General features: G+C 41.6%; 1 protein-coding gene across 2 annotated transcripts in view; it reads left to right on the plus strand.

Moving 5' to 3' along the window:
* CABLES1 (Cdk5 and Abl enzyme substrate 1) overlaps positions 1-22,917 on the plus strand; it is a 170,979-nt gene that overhangs the window by 104,926 nt on the left and 43,136 nt on the right. For both annotated transcript variants that reach the window (XM_077492570.1, XM_077492569.1), the window contains exons 2-4: positions 17,235-17,306; positions 20,128-20,220; positions 22,062-22,139. In XM_077492570.1, the coding sequence (XP_077348696.1) occupies positions 17,235-17,306; positions 20,128-20,220; positions 22,062-22,139 (243 nt within the window). The remainder of the gene's footprint in view (positions 1-17,234; positions 17,307-20,127; positions 20,221-22,061; positions 22,140-22,917) is intronic.

Below are 22,917 nucleotides of genomic sequence, written 5' to 3' on the forward strand. Positions count from 1 at the left end.
ATGCTGCTAGTTTTAGCAGTGCTTTACCATCATTTTAGCGATGCTATTCGGCTGCTAGTGGGGCGCATATAACCCAGCTAGCGGCCAAAGAAGAGGTTAAATGCGCTCGTGAAACACTGCTGCCAAATCGCATTGCATGCGCTTCGGCAGTGGTGCCCATTAATATCAATGGGCAGGACTGGTGGAGGAGCGGTGTACACCACTCCAAACGTGCTGCTTGCAGGACTTTTTTTTAACATCCTGCCAGCGCATCGCCTCACTGTAGAAGCACTCTGTCTTTCACACAGACTGCAGGGGAGCCGTTTTGCAGGCACTTTACAGGCGCTATTTTTAGCCCAAAAGCGCCTGAAAAAACGCCCCAGTGGGAAAGGTGCCTGTTAGATTTTATGAGATGAAGGGGGATAAATAAATAAAATAAAATAAATCGGCCTAACATATCGGGCTAAAAAAATCGGCATCATATATTGGCCATCGGCTGCCATGATTTGTAAATATCGGCATCGGCCAGAGAAAAACCCATATCGGTCGACCTCTAATCTAGTCTTAACCCCTTAAAGCGGTTGTAAACCCTCCATATACCCAGTGAAGTTATTGGCCTCAGGTGATAGACAGAGAAATACTCAATGTAGTAGGATGGTGGACACTCCACATTATTTGTATGTGAAATTCTTGATGCAGCCCAGGTGTTCTCACTTTTTTCGTTTTTACAAAAAGTACAAGGTGGATAAAGTGTTTCCAAATTTGTATTTTGCTTTTATGTTACTGGCTGGTGTATGTTCTTTGAAAGATAAAAAGTAATTATCGCACTACTTATGAATCTTAAATATTTTTTTTTCTTTTGTTGATGTCTTAATAACAGTATTTTATCTGTCAACTGCCTTTTGTATATGGAAGATATAATTGCACAGGAATTGTGCAGTCATGTAATTTTATTTTTCTGGAAAACAGGTTATGTGATTTTTTTTTTTTTTAGTTTACACGCATCTGCCAGGCTTAATGCCCATGCATGCATGTAATTCCCACACAGTGTGGACTGCCTAGATGCCACCCCTCCTCTCTGCTCACAGGCAGACCCACCTTTTGGCAGGTGTTGAAGATCTGATAAAAGCAGCTGGCGCTTGCATTGATGCATCCCAGATTTCAGCGACCTCCTCTTGATTAGCCAGTTGCTTAGTGACAGAAGCGTTAGAAATATCCTCTTAATATTATGCTGTTTTCGCTTCCTATTAGTTTGGTATTATTTACTTTTTTTTGGCTTTCTTTATCGCATTGTTATCTACACAAAGAAGACCTCTTCCTAATGAAAAGGTGTTATATTTATATAGTGAATGCAGTGTTTACTTATTCGAAAACTGAGACAGCTGTGTGGATTTAACTCCAGTTCGCTGATCTGTTCTTGTTTTAGCTTCAAATTCAAATGTTAGAGCCCAGTTTTAGGCAAAAATGTGCCCCCCTTCCCTTCTGAAGCACACACCTAAGGGCCTATTCAGACAGGCGATGTGGGGTGGAGAGGGTGCTTCTTACACAGGTCACCCCTGGGGACAGCAGCACTCTGTGTGATGGGCACATACAAACAGGCAAGTTAGTTGCACCTAGTTTGTGTGTGGCTTGAATGTTGTACCTGGACACAAACTGTCTGCATCCTGGGCCAGGCAGTTTCAGATTGGCGGTTACATGTGAGCAGTAGTGGCACATACTAATAATACTGATTTGTACTAAAGTCATGGCTGTTTGCACACACTGTGTGCATATTTGCTGGTGAGAAACACTGCTCTTCACCGCTGGCTGCCCCAAATCACGTGCCCGAATGAGCCCTAAGTCTGCCTCCTGTGACCCTTACTACAGGTACACCCACAAGTTTCATGAATTTTAAAAATAACAAAACAGTAAAGTTTGTACTTAAAAATCTCCATAGGCGATGCTTTTTTTTTTTTTACAGGTTACCAGTTTAGAGTTCCAGAGGAGGTCTAGTGCTAGAATTGTTGCTCTTGCTCTAGCGCACGTGGCGATACCTCACATGTGTGATTTGAACACCGTTTACATATGCGGGAGCGATTAGCATGTGCGTTTGCATCTGTGCGCGGGGACAAGGGCGCTTTAAATTTAAATTTTTTTGTTAATTTTACTTACTTTTTAAATTTTTACACTTTCTTTTTACATTATTTTTTTATCGCTTTCATTCCTATTACAAGGCTTTGTTTACTTCTGCTGTTATGACGTCACGCCCAGGCCTCCAAAGGTCATAGAGATGATTGGGGACCATCTGTTCACTAGAAATCTCTATGATCAATGACTTTCTCGTGCTCGTTGATGGCACGGGTGAGCCCGGAGTAGCACCAGAGGGCAGCGGGGGGGGGGGGGGGGGGGGGGGGGTTGGGCTAAGAATGATCAAGCAGCTTAACTGCCACTATGATTGTTCTTATGGTGCACAGAATCATTGGCTGTAAAAGGTGATATCTGAATGATGCCTGCAGCTGAAGGCATCATTCAGATATCCCCACTGAAAGTCAAAGATGTCATATAATGTCCTTGGACTGGAAGTGGTTAATATAGCAGAAAATGCAAAAAGGTTAAAAAAAAAATCTATATATCAACTGTATAAAGATTTCACAGTAAGCCCTCTAGCACACTGGACATTTTTTTCTGCTGCTAGTGTTTGGCATTTTTTCTGCCTCTAAACGCCCCCCATGTTAGCCTATCTGTTCATGCACACACAGGCGTTTAGAGGCAGGAAAAAAAAACACACTGTATCCAGGAACAGCTGCATTTTGGCAGAAAAAAACACTTTCCGCCTGTAAACATGCCTAAGTGCTAGTTTTAGAGCTTGATCATTAATTCATTTCAGTAGCCAGAGTAAATGATTATTCTGGCCAATGAAATTTTTTAACGCCCTCTTGTTTACAGGCGTCAAGCATTTTTTTTTTTTTTGCCAAAACACCGCTGCCAGGAGGAAGAGTCTAGGAGAGATTGCAAAACGTCCTGTGTGCATGAGGCCTAAATTGTCTCTCAAGAAAGGAAAACACTGAGATTGGGTTCCCACACGTGCGGCCGCGGTTAACAGCATGGGATCCGGTGCATCCCTGTTCACCGGTTCAGGTGCGAATCCGGTCTGAATTTTTGCCTGAATTCGCACCTGAACCAAACCCAAACACGCACAAGACCCTTTTAGAATGCGGTCTCCAGCCACCCCAGACATGTGTGAACTGTCTCCATTGCGAGCCAGGCACACTCGCATGTCATGCAAATTGGATGTAGGGAACCCCACATCCAATTCACACATATGTGAACCCGGCCTTTAATGTATATACTGGAGAGTGCAAAATCTGGTGCAGCTCTGCAAAGAAACCAATCAATTTTTTTTTTTTACGTCAGATTCTTATATCCCACAACAAGTAAAAACTGTAACTAACATTTCTTTTAGATTTTTCTGCCTCTGAGAAAGTGTAAGGCAGGATTTGCTCTGTTTCATTGCGGTAATGAAACTCTGCAATGCCATTTATATGCTTATGACTGTTGTAAGGATGTCATATAATCATTTTATTTTAAGGGGTATATTTTTTTCAAAATGAGCATAGTGTTTTTTTTCTGCTGTCAAGAAAACAATGCTAAGCGGGACTTTGTGTATAATAGACGTGTACCTGTCTCTGGACTGGAGAATAATTTTGTTTAATGTTCATTTCCCAAGGTGTAAAACACTTCTCTCATTGTTCCTATAAGATTGCAGATTATATGGCAAAGTGTGTGTGGTCTGGTGGTGCTGGAAAAAAAATGGCATCACCCCAATTAAATGTGCTGCGCTGGGTTTAACTTTTCTTCATGCGGTTACAGGTCACAGTTCAATGTTGGTGTACATAACTATGGATGCTTTTATATCGGGGTGGATTTGATTTAAATCAAGCCAATTGAAATCATAATTTAAATAGCTAGTAAAATAGCTTGATTTAAATCAACTCGCTTTTAAATGATCATTTTTAAAGAGCAACTATCATCTCTGTCCCGCAGCGGCTCCTCTTCTGACCCGCTGTTGACTCACGACAGTCTCATTCACTTTGAATGAATGAAATGTATAGCGCACAATGCGAACTGAATCGCCTCTAATTTAATAGGACGACTGGTGATGCGGCAGTGACACAACAATGTGAGGGACGTGGCGGCAGCAGGTGAGTTGATCCCCCGATAACAGGCGCTGCCATGATGGATCAGAAATGACAGGTGCTCTTTAAATGTAAGCACTTATTCTTGCTGGTACTAAGAATCTTTAATATTTGCAAACAAAATGAAAGTTTCCTATTCAGAATAATAAACTGTCAGTTTAGTAAAGCAGTGATATCAGAACCAATTAAATCATACAGTTTGTTGTGTACATATATTTGCAAAACAATGCGATAAAGGATAATTCCTGAACTTTGTTTTATCTCCTGGTTACTGTAAAATATTGTGACTGCATCAATGCAGTGCATGTTATCTCAGATTTCAGAGTTTGGATTCAGTGAATGAGTTTACTAAAAATCTAAATATTGTAGAATATACAACCTCATGCTACATAACTAAGCTCCATTTCATGCTGAATAAACAAAATTATTACTGTATCTTAAATAGAAAACTATTTTTAGATAGAATTTTAATCCAAAAGCATTTTATTTAAATATATTTGATAAAAATCCGATTTAAATCAAAAAAATCGTTGCTTTTTATCCACCCTGTTTTATATACATCATTGTAGTGTAAATTAGGATTATGAACTCTTGCAAGGGTTTAAAAACCTATATTAAAAGAAGAAAAGGGAGTGCTCCTAATGGCATGCACTAGAAATCAATTCTGCACTGGGAACTGCACTGCACTTATGGTTCCCGTGTTGGCTGCGATTTCTAAAATGCTGCAGGAACCTTTTTCCATTTTTTTTTTTCTAGGAGGCACAGCATCCCATTTTTAAATGATGATTAAAAAAAATATCCTGGAGCACTGGCAGAAGTTGAGAGGGAGATGTGTTAGCCAGTTTGTGGCCTCAATTGGAAGACATCCAGGAATTTAAAGGTGTGTGTAGGTGCCAGCGAGTGCAAGACTAATAGATCTTTTATGCTCTAGAAATGTTAAGGGGTAGTCTCATGTGTATGAAATTCAAATTTGTTTGATCAGCAACAGTTTAATACAATAATCTGGGCAAGAAGGTGACTTCCCCCATCAAAATTGAGCTGGCTTTTGCGCCAGGCTTGGTGCATGATCTCCTCCTTGGCCTTGAAATAATGCACTCTGCAGAGGATGTCCCTGTGTCTAGCAAGGTCTGGTCTGGTGTTGGGTCCCATGCAGTGGACTCTAGTTTCAAGTCTAGTTCCAAGGTAGAGATAGATGATGGTTTTTCAAGGTAGGTATAAGGGATGTTGGTAAATGTGGTTTCCATTTGCACACAAGTTGTTCTCTCTGGTTTATCCCCAAAGCTTGATGATGATGTTTCAGCGGCTGCTATTTTCCAAATCATCCATCCAAGTGTGGTTGTGCATCGCTTCTGTAAGTCTCTGCCTGTAGCTTCTCCAGCTTGGCTACCTTCTGTTCTGAGGAAAAGTGATTGGAGTCCTGCACAGAGGCCTTGTCCAAGAGGGTTTGGAGCTATTGGAAAATTTTTGAAATCAGTCTTGAGCACTGACTGTATTTGGGCTGCAAAGGACACAAGCTCCTCTTTGGTTGGGAGAGACTGTACAATGTGGGAGATCTCTGGTGCTGATAGCGTATGAGCAAGGGTGGCATCTCATTCCCCATCTTGCTGAGATATTCCATATGCGACTTCCTGGCTTAAGTTGTATTGACTAGGAATACCTAGAGATAGTGCAAGGAAGCCTGAGGTGGTACCTAATGCTGGAGGTAGAGATGCTTCTTTCCGTTGTGAGGTAAAAATCCTAGTGCACTGTTGGTGGCCATGTTCCCATACTTTAAAATTATGTTGATGTAAATGGATCTCCTGAAGTCAGATATAGCAGTCCAGTAGAGCAGAGCTCACAGCTTGTGTTTCTTCTCACAGCCATATCCAGACCAGTGTTTTTTTTCCCTTCAGGCCAAAGTAGTGCAGGAACCTTTTCTAAAGTCTGAGCCACTCGTGTGGTATCCGTTAAGACAGCTCTCATAGGGAAACATTGCATATGACATGCCATGCGACTTGGGGTCTCACAAGTCAGGTCCCATGTTGAAGCAGTGTGAACTGAGCTTTAAAACTGAACTGTAGGCAGGGATTTTATTGAATATGTATAAAGGTGCTTTATTACCTTTATTACCTTTTAGCAAATTTGTTCCTCTTTGGATGTATTAGGTATTCTGGCAGTCAGAAACCCATACTTGCATGTATAGGCTTCTGTCCTCTTAACACTTGCTTAAAGCGATAGTAAACCCGCTGACACTTTTTTTTTTTTCTACACCTGTAAGGCAAAAGTTATAATGGGCTAGTATGCACCAGAAAAGCATGTAAGGCGGCTTACCTGTAGGTGCAGGGAATATCTCCTAACCTTCCATCCAGCATACTGTATTTTTTTTCCCTTTTTAACTGCTGTTTACTACCACTTTAAGAAAACCGGTGGCCTCTTTGCACTCTAACCTCTAGCTGGTGGGCTTTCTTGCTGTAGTTCACTTTGCAGTAAGCGGTGACTCCGTTCAGTCCCCAGAGGCTGTGGGTGGATCAGTCTGCACTGCCCACTGTAACTAGTGTCCCCTTTGGAAGAATACTTCTCTGTTCCTGTTCTGGTGACAACCCGAACTTACTTAACTAACAGAAAACAAGACAAATAGAATCTCCCTAACAGGGGCACAGACAGCAAAAAAACTAACAAAAAAAACTGACAGTTGTTCCAATCGTTCCCCATTCTATCCAAAATAAATAAAATCTCTTTAGTTGTACTTTAATTTAAAAAGCTGTGTTAACATCAAGAGAAACTCTCTGTATTGTGTTTTTATTATAACTGAGAAGTAGTCATCACTTAAAACATTTCTAGTTTACTTTCCCTGTTTGACCTCGTCTTTCCGCAAACTAACCAAATAACGAGGCAGAGTGCCAGAAACTGTGTTTTGTTTTCTTCTCTAACTGACATAAAACAGGCGTGTTGCAAAATTGGTGAAGTTGTTAAACTCAGCAAAACGAAGTCAAAGACCCTCATCCGGAGAAAGGCTAAGTTTATCCCAAACACAAAATGTTGCCTATACTAACCGAGCTTTAATTATGTTTAGAAAATATGCGTGGTTTCTGCCTTGGCTTCCTGTCCTGTGTACCCCGGTCAGCAGAAGGCACTGATAAGCCTCTGATAATAGAGTATTGGTATCCTGGCTCGATGTGTGCAGGGGAGGCATTATTGTTTTAGGAAAACATTGCTGATCAGATGAAAACAATTTAAAGACTCCTTCCCCGACTTCTCACTCGTGTATTGAGCGTTTCCCAAGATTACTTTATCTATATTTCTATTTCCCTTCATAGCAGGCAAAATGAATTTATAGATCCCGGTATACGGATAGAGAGGTTGAAAGAATGAGAATAGTTTATTAAATACACCCATTCTTAAAGAACATGTCGAACCAAAGCTCTCCTCCCATGAAAGCTTCTTTTACTGCTGCAGAAGAGTCTCACTCTTCCCGTATTGTTCTTTATAATGAGAATAGTAAGGCCCCTTTCACACATATGGACCATTCGTCCGTTGACGGATGAAAAACGGACATCAATGCATTCCTATGGAAAAACGGATGATCACCTATTTTCATCCCTTTTCATCCGCTTTCGTCAACATCTATTTTTTTGAATGGATGAAAGCTCTATTTGTCATCCGCTGAAAAAATGGATTGGACGAAAAACAAATGTAAACTGACTAATGGTCACCTATTTTCATCCCTTTTCATCCGCTTTCGTCAACATCTATTCTTTTGAATGGATGAAAGCCCTATTTGTCATCCGCTGAAAAAATGGATTGGACGAAAAACAAATGTAAACTGACAAATGGTCAGTTTTTCATGTGTTTTTGCATTGATAGTGAATGTAAAAAAAAACTGCTGAAAAGCGGATGAAATGAACAGTCTGTATTTGTGGAAGGACCCTAAGGCCTCATTCACACGATGCGGATCCGCTCAGCGGAGTCCACCAGCTCAGTAGGAGAACACTCCGTTGATCTCCGCTGAGCAGGTGGATGACAGATCCGTCTCTGCTCACTGGGTGGGGAGGGGCCTGTCAGAGCACTGCTGATTCCTATGGAGAGATTGGACGAAAACAGACAGCATGTCCGTTTTCATCAGATCTCATCCGATCCGATCTGCCAAGATGGATGGCAAATTATCACCATACATCTGATTTTCGCGGATTGGATGGCAGACGGGTGTCAGCAGACACATCTCCGCTGATATCAGTCTCCCCATATCAGAGTCGATGGATGGCCCACTCAGATCCGCCTGGACAGGCGGATCCAAGTGGGCTTGTCGCGTGAAAGAGGCCTTAGCCATCAGAGAAGACCAGACTCCCTTGTAATGCCTGACAGGTTGGAAGCCTTGAGATTTCATGATTGGAAAGTCTGACGGCACCTTCCCATAACTGAAATATTGTCAAATCACATGCCAAATCGGTGGCTATTGATGGCAATAGCACTGTCCAATTCCCAAAAGTAGTTTCTGTACTACTTTTGGCAACTTCAGGAGGCGATTTGTATAGACACCTGTGCAGGAACCCACACAAATGTCTGTCAAATCGCTTCCCAAAGTCGAACTGCATTGCTGGGTTGAAATCTTGTGAGTTCAGCTAAACTCACCCGATTTCCGACCTGCATCAGTGTGAACCTAGGCTCATGAACTAAATCTTGAATTCTCATAACTGATTAATCAGCCATGGCATTCAAAATGATATTTAAAATCATGGTTATTTCCACGGCAGTGCTTGAGAAACGGAATTTTGCATTTCTCTGTTAAAAATGTGTTCAAATGTTCACATTTTTACCCCCTACATAAAGGTTTTTTGACCACCTGTACTTTCATGGAGCTTGCACTGTGCTCCAATATTTTTCTCCTGTCAAGTTCTTTTTAGGCCTGTTTCACACTGGTTTTAGCTTGTACAAAGGCAATGTGAACCTCAAGCTTTTGATAAAGCAATTGCAGAGCTTTCAGCAAGCTTTGAATCCTTTATAGTACCATTCAACTCCAGTTTGTAAATGTTGAACACAGATCCTAATGAGAGTGCTAGCAGACTTCAACAGGCTTTCAACAAACATCAAGAAGTGCTGAAGCCTGCTAGCAGCTTGTTTAAACTGGCAATCATTCTTCTTCTATTGGGATCTGTATTCAACACTTACAAACTGGAGCTGAATGATACTTTAAAAGCTTGTTACTCAACAAAGCTTGCTGAAAGCCTTGCAAATATGTTTTCAAAGTTTACTGTTCTTATACAAGATTAAGTCTGTGTATAACAGAGATATGTATATATATATATATATATTTATTTGTAATAGAAAGCAGTGAGCATAGATAAGAGGGGCTGGTACTTGATGGTAAAAACGTCATGCAAATTTGCGGGAATTTTTTGTTCCCAGGTATTGAATTGAGCGGGCAGCCCATTTGAACGGGAAGAGGGGGCATAGGTTAGAGATGGTAGAGTCTGACAGGGAAATATTCAGGGCCTCTGATTTTTGTAGATTAACCTTAAATTTAGACAGGGTGCCATAACGAACCTTTTCATTTGAATCTGCAGCCTGGTTTTAGAGCTACCCAAAAAAAGTTTACAACCATGGCAATAGTAGTACGTTTTTTTCACAGGATCTCCCATAAGCCTTATTCCCCTGTAATCATCTCTTTGCCCTTTGAGTAGCAATGTTTTTGTATACTAAGCTAAACTAAGCCTATCTACATGAGCATGGATAAATACCCTTTCACTGATTTTAGTTTCAGCAAGTGCCGGGGTACTGCCCATTGTGACATCTACAGATCAAACATTAGTTGGGATGTGAAATTAACTAAAACTTTTGTAGTGTGTATAGATAATCTGAAGAGGATGTTTTTCCTTAACAAAACTGAGGTTTCGATTTAAGTGCTTTGATACCAGTTATTTGTTAATGTAGACCTAAACCCGAACGCTCTATTCACATATATGCGTTGACGTAACCTATGGTAAAAATTAGCATTTTACTCCACTTCGCCACAATGCACCAAAATTAGGTCTATGCATTGCAATTACTCATACATTCATTATAAATGGCACTTCAACACATCTTGTCAGTGCACAGCATTTATGTGTTTTAGTGTACTGGAGCACACACACATGAATCACCTGTGTGTTGTGGTGCACTGCATTGGGAAAAATGGTATATGCCTGCACTACAGTGCATAGGCAGTCCATTCAAGATAAAAAAACAAACAAATCTTTTAATCTGGGTACATTTTCCAGTGACATCTGTCAAAAAGGTAATTTCTCATGTTGAAGGGATTTCCTCTGACTTCCTATTGTGTCTAATAGACAGGAAGTGAGGGTTAAAGTGGTTCTAAAGGCAGACGTTTTTTTTTTTTATCTCAATGCATTTTATGCATTAAGATGATAAACCTGTGTGCAGTGGCCCCCCTCATACTTATCTGAGCCCCATCTTGATCCAGCGATGTTGCACAAGCCATTGACACTTGCTGTTGTCAATCAAAATCAGTGAGCCAATGATAAGAGAGAGGGGGCAGGGCCGAGCTGTGGCTCTCTGTCTGAAGGGACACACACAGCAGCAACTTGGCTCAGGTGCCCCCATCTCAGGCTGCTTGCGATGGGAGCATTCGGCAGGAGGGAGGGGCCAGGAGCGCCGGCGAGGGACCAGTGAAGAAGAGGATCTGGGCTGCTCTGTGCAAAACCAACGCACAGAGAAGGTAAGTATAACATGTTTGTTATTTTTAAACAATACTTTTGACAATATAGTGTGTGTGTGTGTGTGTGTGTGTGTGTATATATATATATTATTGTGATGCCTGCCTTTACTCGTACATGAACTTTAATGGCATCCCAATCTGAGTCCGTAGGGCATGGGTCTTCAAACTATGGCCCTCTAGTTCAGGAACTACAATTCCCATCATGCCTAGACATGTCTGTGAATGTCAGAGTTTTACAATGCCTCATGGGATGTGTAGTTTTGCAACAGCTGGAGGGCCGTAGTTTGAGGATCCCTGCCGTAGGGTTCAATATTGAGTTGACCCACCCTTTGCAGCTATAACAGCTGCAACTCTTCTTTGTGCACTGGTCCAATCATTTGGTAAAGGGAGGATATGGTGTGGGGTTGTTTCTCAGGGGTTGGGCTTGGCCCCTTAGTTCCAGTGAAGTAAACTCCTAAGGCGTCAGCATACCAAGACATTTTGAACAATTTCATGCTCCCAACTTTGTGGGAGCAGTTTGGGGATGAATCCTTTCTGTTCCAACATGACTGCGCACCAGTGCACAAAGCAAGATCCATAAAGACATGGATGAACGAGTTTGGGGTGGAGGAACTGACCTTAACCCAATAGAAAACCTTTGGGATGAATTAGAGTGGAGACTGCAAGCCAGGCCTTCTCACCCACATCAGTGCCTGACCTCACAAATGTGCTTCTGGAAGAATGGTTAAACATTCTTATAGACACACTCCTAAACTTTGTACACAGCCTAAGAAGAGTTGAATATGTTATAGCAGCAAAGGTGGGCCAAGACTGGGAAGCCATTAAAGTTTGCGTGTGTGTGAAGGCAGGTGTCTCAATACTTTTGGCAGAGGGTAATCTTGGAGGTGTGTTTAGGGTCGTTATCATATTGAAAAACTGCCCTGTGCCCCAGTTTTTGAAGGGAGGGGATCATGCTTGGCTTCAGTATGTCACAGTACATGTTGTCATTCATGGTTTCCTCAAGTGTAGCTCCCCAGTGCCGGCAGTACTCATGCAACCCCAGACCATGACACTCCACCACCATGCTTGACTGTAGGGAAGACACACTTGTACTCCTCACCTGGTTGCCGCCACACACGATTGACACCATCTGAACCAAATAAGTTTATCTTGGTCTCACCAGACCACAGGACATGGTTCCAGTAATCTTATGCCCTTAGTCTGCTTGTTTTCAGCAAACTGTTTGTGGGCTTTCTGGTGCATCATCTTTAGAAGAGGCTTCCTTTTGGAACGACAGCCATGCAGACCAATTTGATGCAGTGCGCGGCGTATGGTCTGAGCACTGACAGGCTGACCGCCCCACCTCTTCAACCTCTGCAGCAATGCTGGTAGCACTCATACGTCTATTTCCAAAAGACAACCTCTGGATGTTATGCTGAGCACGTGCACTCAACTACTTTGGTCAACCATGGCGAGGCCTGTTTTGAGTGGGACCTGTCCTGGTAAACTGCTGTATGGTCTTGGCCACCGTGCCGCAGCTCAGTTTCAGGATCTTGGCAATCTTCTTATAGCCTAGGCCATCTTTATGTAGAGTAAAAATTCTTTTTTTTTTTTTTCAGATACTCAGAGAGCTCTTTGCCATGATGTTCCATGTTGAACTTCCAGTGACCAGTATGAGAGAGTGAGAGCGTTAACACCAAATTTAACACATCTGCTCCCCATTCTCACCTGAGACCTTGTAACACTAATGAGTCACATGACATTGGGGAGGGAAAATGGCTAACTCGGCACAATTTGGACATTTTCACTTAGAGGTGTACTCACTTGTTGCCAGCAGTTTAGACATTTAAAGTAGTTGTAAACCCTTTTTAAAAATTAAAAAACAACAACCTGCAAGACAAAGGCATAATGAGCTAGTATGCATACCATACTAGCTCATTATAAATTACTTACCCGAGATCGAAGCCCCCACAGTGGTCCTCGTTCACCGTTCCGGTGGCCGTCATCTCCGGGGGGTTACTTCCAGGTATCTTGGCGCCTGAGCCGCGATGACATCACTCCTGCGTATGCACGCGGGAGCCACCGGTAATGGCACAGTACAACTGAAGCAATGACATATACGTGCCATTGCTTCAGTTTGCTTAATTGCACATGTGCCGATGACTTCGGCACATACAATTACAGGGATATATCCTAAACTGTGCAGGTTTGTGAATTCTGCACCACACGGATGTGTGTTAAATAAGTTCCTTTCTGAAGAGGCATTGTGTGCTAAGTGGGTGCTGTAATGCTATTACATATTGTTGGTATTGCATCAGCCTGTTCGTTCACGGATGTGCCTTTTCATAAAACCTTGTTTCCCTTTCCAGCAATTTTTTTTTTCTCTTTTTAATCTTATTTAAGATGAGCTGGAGCTTTCGTGTGAAAAGGTTGCAAGCGTTGCTTGAATAAAAACAAACCGTGGCAGCCTTAGTACTAAAGCCAATCATTGTCAGTCAATTAATTGTTGCCCGTGTACACAGGGGCTCTGAAAGCATTTGTTGACAGAACAATACAAGGGAGGACAGAATGGAGAACGGGACTGGGAGAGTTGGCAACGTATCAACTTTACATTAGATTGCACATGTCACGTCACAAGTGCAGCACAAACAAGTTTTTCTTCACTTTATCATTCTGCAGAGGAAAATATAATCTGTAGCTCACTCCTACATAATAGCAGGCTTTCGAAAATGTCATATTTGTCAAGCTGCTAAAAAAAGACAGACAGGTCTTTGTAATAAGATTGGTTGCTCTGCTACGCCGCTAAGAATGACTGCACTATTGCACAGCCCTTGCCGCTTATCTTGTGGTTTATCATTTGGGCATGATAATTATAAAAGATCATGCAACAGCGCAACAATATTTCATGTCCTTCTGTGACCCACGTTACAGCTCCCGTTCTTAATCAGTTGCAAATCCTATGATTTATTACAATTGGCAAGACTGAGATAGCTATGTAGCACATGGAATAAGGTCCTCACTCACTTTTGTGCTGTAAAACACAGATTCTATAAAAGCATACTACAAGTAAAAATCAAATTTATTTCTGTTTGGTTAGTTCACATATACAGTATATGTGCTCTGCAACACAGTGCACAGTTTAAAAACTAGGGCTAGAATGGTAAGGGGGGGCCTACGTGGGAATTATGGTGGCCATTTTTCTCTCCCCTTTGCTTTCTATTTATTTTTAAGTGTTCTGGACCCGGTAAGAGCCTTATGAGGTGACCTGTTGCAAGGGAAAAATCTCTACCCGTACCTTTCTGTCCCTGTCCTGGACATCCACATCCACATTATAAAAGGCTGGATCGGAGGCTTGGCGTCTGTCAGTTGGACTACAGCTTCACCGAGCAGCCCTCCCTTGTCATGGCACATTTATGTGTTTTGTCACCCTTTAGTAAAAGGGGAACTTGTATTTTATTAAGCTTCTGGTGATATCGCTTGAGTCTTATTGGCTGAGCAATTTGTTTAGGTTAATATTTAAAATGGTTCTAAAGTCAAATAGGTTTTACCTTTTCATGAATTCTATGCATTAAGGCAGGCATGTCCAAAGTGCGGCCCGTGTTCTGGTTTAATGTGGCCTCCCTGGTATTTTGGATATATATATTTATCTTTTGTGGCCTCCATGGCCGCAAAAGATATATACTGTATTTATCAGCACTGCCTCAGAAGGGACAGGGAGGCGGTGGGACGAGCGCCGTCAGATTTAAAAGAGGGGGAGATGGAGCACTGGCAGGAGCTGCTAGTGAGGTATTCCAGACAGTAATAATAATAAAAAACAGTCTTTTGGTCCAATTTCCTCTAGGTCCAGACCTGTATTAAAAGGTTCTGGTATATGTTGAGAACAGGCAGCTCAGGAGAGCAGAAAGGACTCTGTAGTATGAGAGAAGGAAGAAAGAGCAGCGTCGCTCTAAGAGTAATAAATTAGTTAAAAGGCTTTAATGTGCTTAAAAGTTCAACTAACATTTGAGCAGTTTTTTTTCAGGCAGGAATAGTTCTTTGGGCTGTCCTGGATTATCCTCCGGTTTCCACCGGGGCTGCAGTGAGGGGGTCAGTCCTCGGTTGCTCCAATGGTGTCCGTGGCTCTGAAGCTGGGGGTTCACACAGTGGGTACGTTAGCAGAAATCGCCAGGTTCTTGAGAATGGAGGGCGTGGCTTTAACCCCCCCCCCCCCCCCCGTTCTCAAGCACCTGACAATTTCTGCTGACGTACCCGCTGTGTGAACCCCCAGCTTCAGAGCCACGGACACCATCGGAGCAACCGAGGACTGACCCCCTCACTGCAGCCCGGTGGAAACCCTTTCCCTTGATCCTGACTAGTCTCTCAGTTCCTGCCTCTGAAAAATAACCCCACAGCATGATGCTGCCACCACCATGCTTCACTTTAGGGATGGTATTGGTCAGGTGATGAGCGGTGCCTAAATTCCTCCAGACATGGCCCCTGCCATTCAGTACAAAGAGTTCAAAGCATTCAAGACCAAAGAATTTAGTTTTTTATGGTCTGAGAATCCTTCAGGTGCCTTTTGGCAAACTTTAGACCGGCTGTCATGCGCCTTTTACTGAGGAGTGGATTCTGTCTGGCCACTCTACCATACAGGCCTGATTGGTGGAGTAAGGCAGAGATGATTGCTCTTCTGGATGGTTCTCCTCTCTCCGCAGAGAAACACTGGAGCTCTGTCAGTGACCATCGGATTCTTGGTCACTTCCCTAAGGCCCTTCTCCCCCGATTGCTCAGTTTGGCCAGGCGGCCCACTCTAGAAAGAGTCCTGGTGGTTCCAAACTTCTTTCATTTACAAATGATGGAGGCCACTGTGCTCATTGGGACCTTCAGTACTGCTGTCTACAGACAATTCCTTGGACTTCATGGATTGGTTTGTGCTCTTACATGCACGGTTAACTGTGGGACCTTTTATATAGACAGGTGTGTACCTTTCCAAATCATGCCCAATCAACTGAATTTACCACAGGCGGACTCCAGTCAAGTTGTAGAAAAATCTCAAGGATGATCAGTGGAAATAGGATGAACATGAGCTAAATTTTGAGTGCCATGGAAAAAAAGGCTTTGAACACTTATGTACATGTTATTTTTTTGTTTTGTTTTTTATTTTTATTAAATTTGCAAAGATTTCAAACTAACTTCTTTCATTATGGTGTATTGTTTGTAGAATTTTGTAACCTAACAAAACATGGAAAAAGTGAAGCGCTGTGAATACTTTCCAGCTGCACTGTACTGCATTGCTTTTTTAAAGCTTCCCCCTCTTCCCCCTTGTATGATAAAATCAGGTCTACCCGCCAAAATGGTAACCTGCAGGAGCTTTCTTGACATGTGACAATGTAGCACTTTAATTTAAACAGGCTCTACTAAAAAAAAAAAAAAATTCTCTCTGTCTGTATACAAATTTGCCTGCACTAGAAATTGTAGCAAAAAAACATGAAAGTACATCTTTTGGGCAAGATTATTGTTAATATACAGGCTGTAATATTGTCTTTTCTAAAATATAATTTAACTAGAAGGCCTCATACACACTGGACGTTCTGAAAAGTTATAAAAACGCCAGTAGCTTTGTAGTGAGTTTTTAAACATTTTTTTTTTAAATAGCGTTTTTTTGTGTTGGCGTTTTTTAGACATAAACCACTCTGCTATTAGTAGGTAGATAAAAATGTTAAACACCAGTAAGCTGTGTTTATCAGCTTTTTTTTCACACTGGAGCATTTTTACAGCTGAAAAACTCCTCTCAGAAGCCACTAGTTTTGGGGGGGTTTTTACAGCCAAAAAACGCCCCAGCCAAAAACGGTTGATAACAGCCTATGTTTGCATGGACACATAGGATAACATGTTGGAGAGTTTATTGACTGTAGAAAAAAAACGTCTGAAGGCAAAAAACACAGCTGTAAAATCGTCCAAAAACATCCAGTGTGCATGAGGCCGAAGTATGTAATATGATTCTTTTTTTTTTTTTGTAGATTCTAAAATTCCAAAAACAAAGTCAAATACCATATCTGTTTCACTGTCCTGATTTGAATTAACTTACAGTGTGTACCCAGCTTTGTTCCTTTTGTTTTCATGGTCATAATTGTATTCATCCATGACTACATCTCTAAAACTAGAGACATAAAATTATGTAAATGGAAACTTCAGGCCTACCTCCCATGGCTTATGGCTTACTATTGGTTAGTAAGTGCCACCCCCCCCCCCCCCCCCAATATAATGAAGCACTAATGAGAGAGTGAAATGGGGGATCCCAAGCCAATCTAGTGTTGCATAATGGAGCTCCTCTGGTTTTTGTGCAAATGTCACCTGTACAGTTCGGTTTTACCCTGTTAACTGTGTTTTAATAATGAGCTTCTTTTTTTTTTTCTTTTTTATTCATGCAGGAGACGTCTGATCTCTCAGCGGTCTTCACTAGAAACACTTGAAGACATTGAAGAAAATGCTCCCTTGCGGAGGTAATTTAAAAAAAATCTATTGTATTGCTATTTAAAGATAGCTTTGGCTTTGTGTGCTTGCTGGTAGGTTGAATGAACATGCTGTTCTTATGTTTTGGTGACTCCAGTCGTCATCCTAGGGATGGCCTTTAAGTTACTTTTGTGATTTGTATTTTGTCTGGCGTTTTGATTGAAGTGAAAGCCTCAGGTTTTGGTAATTTGTTTATGGGTTTTGACTTGCTTGCTGAATAATCTATTACTTCCTTTTGGGAAAGCATTGGGGAAATTATACTTTATTTATTTCATGTTTGGTACTTTTAATGCAGTCAGGTCAAGTGAACTGACAATAGCTCAGAGCATGAATGACAAGTGCCCCCATTGGAATATTCACAGTACTAATGCTTATTCACTGCTCTACTGTACCATTGCAGAAAGAAACACCCGCTGTCCATCTAACAACAGCTGCCAGTCTGTATTTGACAGCAGATGGCCATATCACTGTAACATGACCTAAGACTGTCAGCACTGCTTGCCCCTCGAATGGTGCCTAATCAAACTTATATGGAATGCCAACAGAATACAGTTAAAAGAAATAGTCAAAGGCTGTAAAAATTATTTATAAAAAAAAAACAAAAATATACAATAACATATGGTGAGTTCCAGAATACACTTTTTTGACTAAACCAGAGTTGAGGGCACAGGTTCAGTGACAGGTTCTCCTGTGTAACCCACCTTACCCAATGATATTCCCCTGCTGTTGTGTTGAAGTCTTTACTAAAACCCCAAACTCCTTTGTATAGAGGAGCATGTAACCTTCGGCCAGGATGAAGTGCTCAGGCCTGAGCGGACAGTGACCAGGCCCAAACACTGTCACCCGACCAAGGAGAAGAAGTTGCCCAGTGTAAGCTCTGACAGAGAGCTTATAGAGAACTAGAACACAGCACTTTGACATGGTGGTGGGGGAGTGTAGGAAAGGTATCAGTGGTTGGGGTTTTGTTCTCACTGGAGGACCCGTTACTGAGTGAACAACGTGACAGTTTTATTTTAGGGTTCCCAAGGACATGCAATGACAGCTTTCTGGATCACCAAAAAGCAAGTGATGCTCCTATATCTATAAAGAGAACCTGACCCACCAGCTGTCTTGCAGTACCGCCACTTGTACTTCTTTCCCCAACTCTCCACTTGAACATGAATATTCTGCCTGTTCATGGTTCCGCTGCCCGGTACTTCTTTTTGAGTTTGGCTGCTTTTGCATGTCTAACCTCCCACTGGTGTCTATGAGCAGCCCTACCCTGAGTCGGACTTGGGCAAACGGCAGAAAGATGGTTTTACACTTGGAGAGCATGCTGAAATAGTTTTTCTCTAATCAGATTTTCTATCTGACCTATCCAGTTTATTTAAGAGACTAGTTTACCTAACCTTTTAAGGCACAAGTCACACTGACAGCGGTGGAAAGGGGGTGCTCAAAAACCAGTGGTTGATCCATGTTTTTACCGATTGGCTTGTGGTATGGCAAACTCACCCTTTGAAGTTAATTGTGTTGTACCCCAACAGCATGCCAAACATAGCTATGGCTGTTGTGGCACAAACTGGCACAGGTCACTGTAAAACCTCTCTGGGGATCGGTCAAACAGGCATGCAGGGGGCCGGCAATATTGCCTCCCTAATGCCTATAAACTGACTGTCAACCATGGTCCTTTCAAAAGGCAGAAAGGCCTGCCACCAGTGTGGGGAGGCCTAATGCTGCTTTAACCCACAATCAGAAAGTATAAGGTAACACATTTTAAAACTAAGAGTTCGCCTAGATTTTCAGAAATGTTATATTACTTCAAATCAGGTCTATAGAATAAGAAGTAGGAGGAAATCTCCCCAGGTTGGACATGGGCAACCCTGACACATTTCTTTTTTTTTTTTTTTAACAAGAAGAACCCTGACACATTTCTAATTGTTCCCATCTCTGCTGTATATAAGAAACAAAATGCTGTATGTAAACTATCTGCCAGCCTATAAAATACCTTTATTTTAATTGGTGCACTAAAATATAACTTGGCCCATTGTTTTTGGTGGCCGCCATCATTGTATGTTTTCAAGATCTTTTTTTTTTTTTTTAACAAAATCACGAGTAAAATAACTTGTTAAGCTTTACTTTTACCTAGAAGTCGGAACAGTTTCAAAATTAGCTTTCAGATCATACATTTCAGTAAAACAGGCCTGCTGGTCTGGGAATATCAGCTAGCAAATAATGTTGTAAAGCGTTGCATAAACTGTCAGCGCTATATACATCCTGTATAATAATAATAGCAAATAATGATACTATGAAAACCAAAGAAAAAAAATACAGATTGTGTTGCTTTATGTAAAAATAACATGTGGCTCCAAGAACATAAAGGAAAACTAGAGCTCTGGCTTGTAGCAGCCAGTCAGGTTTGAGTTTTCAGATTAACATTGACTAAATAGAGGAAAAGCAGAGCTTGGCGCGTTCTTTACTCCATTGCTATAAATCAGTGCCTTTGTGAGATTTTTTACATTGGCTACTTATTTAATTAGCTACAGTTTGAAAGGTCTGCAGTCATGTCACTGCACATTATTTTAAAAGAATTTTGTCTTTTACCAGCCAACATTCAGTGTGCATTGAATAAGAGGAAAACACTCCACCATGAGAAACTATTACATTGTAGGGGAAAGACCTCCTAATTGTTGTTTTGTATAATTTGTTCGGTACACTTCTGCTGTCTGTGAAAAGTGGGAAGACGGCAGTCATTTGTCTGATCTTTCCTTCCTGTCTTTGTGCAGACATGCCAAGAAAGGTCTCACTTTGGGTTTTAATTGCCTTATTTTTCAGATGTCGGACTCTGTCCGGTTCACCCAGACCAAAGAACTTCAAGAAGATCCATTTTATTAAGAGCATGAGGCAGCACGACACAAAGAGTGGCAGGTAACACTGCAAATAAGCACTTCCACTGTTTGTCAAGACATACTACAACTCCTTATTCTTTGTATTTATTTTTTTGCCTGCAGATATTTTTCTGTCCTTTATTGTATGGGCTTTCTTAATTTATGAAAACTACAAAATATCACGGTAATCAAGCCATGCCTGACCGCAGAAATATGTCCATTTGGGACATTTTTCCCTCGGTATTAAAAATGAAGATTTCAAATATTGTTGTGTTCATCAGATTGCAGCTTGCGATGTCATGAATTTCATTCCAGTTGCAAAAATCTCGACCTTTCGTTGAATCGTTGACTTCTTCATACACATTTCCTTCCACTCTGTGAAGGCAGTGGCATGCTTGTTTTAAAATAATTCTGCCAAAACACTTAGCATGTATTTGTGTTCAAATCGGTACTCAAGAGGATTTTAGAAGCTAGCAAGTAATTTAGCCCACCAAACTCTAAAGCAGTGTATACACCCATCGCGATTTTGCCAGCCAAATTTTGATGTGTGTGTGTGTAGTCCTCGGTGTTCAAGAGAAGTTGTTCTAATGACCGATTTCTGCTGAGTGGTCCTGCCAAAAAACCGGCATTCAATCAGCCAATGGCTGCAGCGCTGATCACTGTATGATGGAGGGGGGGGGGGGGAGAGTCCCCACTGTCAGAATACAATAGCATAGTGATGGAGATTTACACATCCACAACATCGTTTGTGTTAATGCAGAAATCTGAGGTTTTTTTTGTTTTTGTTTGTTTAACCCGCTGTTTGAGTTAAAAGAAAAAAAAACTCTCTGTATTCCATGCATAGCTGAAGTATTACTTTTGGGCACTCTGATCCTTTAACTGTAATGGCGCGTACACAATCGGATTTACCGGCAACAAATGTTGGATTTGAGCTTGTTGGCGGAAAGTCCGACCGTGTGTATGCTCCATCGAACATTTGTTTTTCGGACTTTCCCCCAACAAATGTTGGATAGCAGGTTCTCAAATTTCCCACCAACAAATGTTTGTTGTCGGACTTTCCGATTGTGTGTACACAAGTCCGTCGGACAAAAGTCCACGCATGCTCAGAATCAAGTACGAGCCGGAAGCGCTAGATCTTGTAAAACTAGCATTCGTAATAGAGATACTACGTACATAATTGGTTGCCAACATTTGTGTGACCGTGTGTATGCAAGACAAGTTGGAGCCAACATCCTTCGAATAAAAATCCACAATTTTGTGTAAGGGGCATAAAACTTTCCATTGTCTTTAATCGCACCTTGTCGGGTATCAAATTTTCTTCCAAACATTACTAAGGCAGCCCATCAAAGTTTCATTTTTTTCTTGGTTTGACCAGAAGGTTGAGCAAAATAAAAATGACTCCATTCACCCATCCACAAATTTGAATTTGAACCCTACCGCTGTACCCTACCGCTGTTTCAAGAAACTATTAGATAAGCACCTGAATGACCACAACATACATGGATATACAATGTAATACTGACATATAATCACACACATAGGTTGGACTTGATGGACTTCTGTCTTTTTTCAACCTCACCTACTATGCAACTATGTAACCTTTGTATTCTGACAGCTGGGAAGACTTCCCCTCTTTCAGAATACATTGATCATCACTACTGGCGTTGATGGAGCGGAAAGTCCAGCGGTAGATCAACTTCTGTACCACCACCTTGCCCATATATAGATTGAAATGCAGCCAGTCCCCGCTGAACTGGACACATTTTGATCCATGTATGGCCAGCTTAAATATCCCACAATAAGTACAGTGGAATCTGGACAGAGATGCACAGCAGACTTTCACAACTGTAATTACAATTGAGTTTATTTTTATGTTTACAGAATAGTGCTCATAAGTGGGAGAAGATCATTCTGTAGCATATTTTCAGTGCTGCCGTATCGAGACTGTGCTCATGTTGGGTAAGTAAAATTCTAGAGTGTTAAAATAATTTTAATGTCTTTATAACAAAGTTTAAATATAATTTACTCACTAGTAATTAAAATAGCTGTGTTGGAAAACAATTTGTAAATGTAAAACACAGTCTGTAAAACTGTGTAATGTATGAAAGTCTTCAACGGCATGTTACATTTTTAGGTCACCACTGATATTCTTCTTGACATAACTAGGACATTTTGTCCCACAATTTAAAGGATAAAGGGTTCAGCTTTTGTAACATGTTACACCCATATTCAGTACTGAAATAAGGTGCATTGTTTGAGAGGATCAGGCCATTTATGGCCATCCTGACCAAACGTGAATGGTGTCCCCAGGTGGTCCGTTTAATTCAGGGCCGCTGATAGGGCAGTCCAACCTTAAACCTTAAATCCCACCCCTGCTCCAACTTGCTCACCAGGGTGTATAAATATGTTTTCCTGGGCCCCATCAGGTCAGCAGATGGGCCCAGGAGGGGATAGCAGAGGAGGGACTTTATTTCCATTTTCAGAGTGTAAGCACGTTATCCATGCTGCACAAGATAAGAAGTTGCGGCCGTCCACTGCCTACTATGCCTGGCGGAGTGATTCATTTGTACATCACTCTCTCTCAGTAAATGCTGTAAACTGAGGGAGATTCTGATGAGAGATGGCTGAGAGGGCTCTTCCAGGCAGCGGGTGGTGGTGCACAGACAGCGGCACACACTGCACACGGTGACACTGACAGACTTCTATGGAAGGAAGGTACAGCTTCCAGACTCCCTGA

Source organism: Lithobates pipiens, unplaced genomic scaffold, assembly GCF_037356315.1.
Source record: "Lithobates pipiens isolate NorthernLeopardFrog02 unplaced genomic scaffold, aLitPip1_a1.2 Scaffold_19, whole genome shotgun sequence".
Taxonomy (NCBI): domain Eukaryota; kingdom Metazoa; phylum Chordata; class Amphibia; order Anura; family Ranidae; genus Lithobates; species Lithobates pipiens.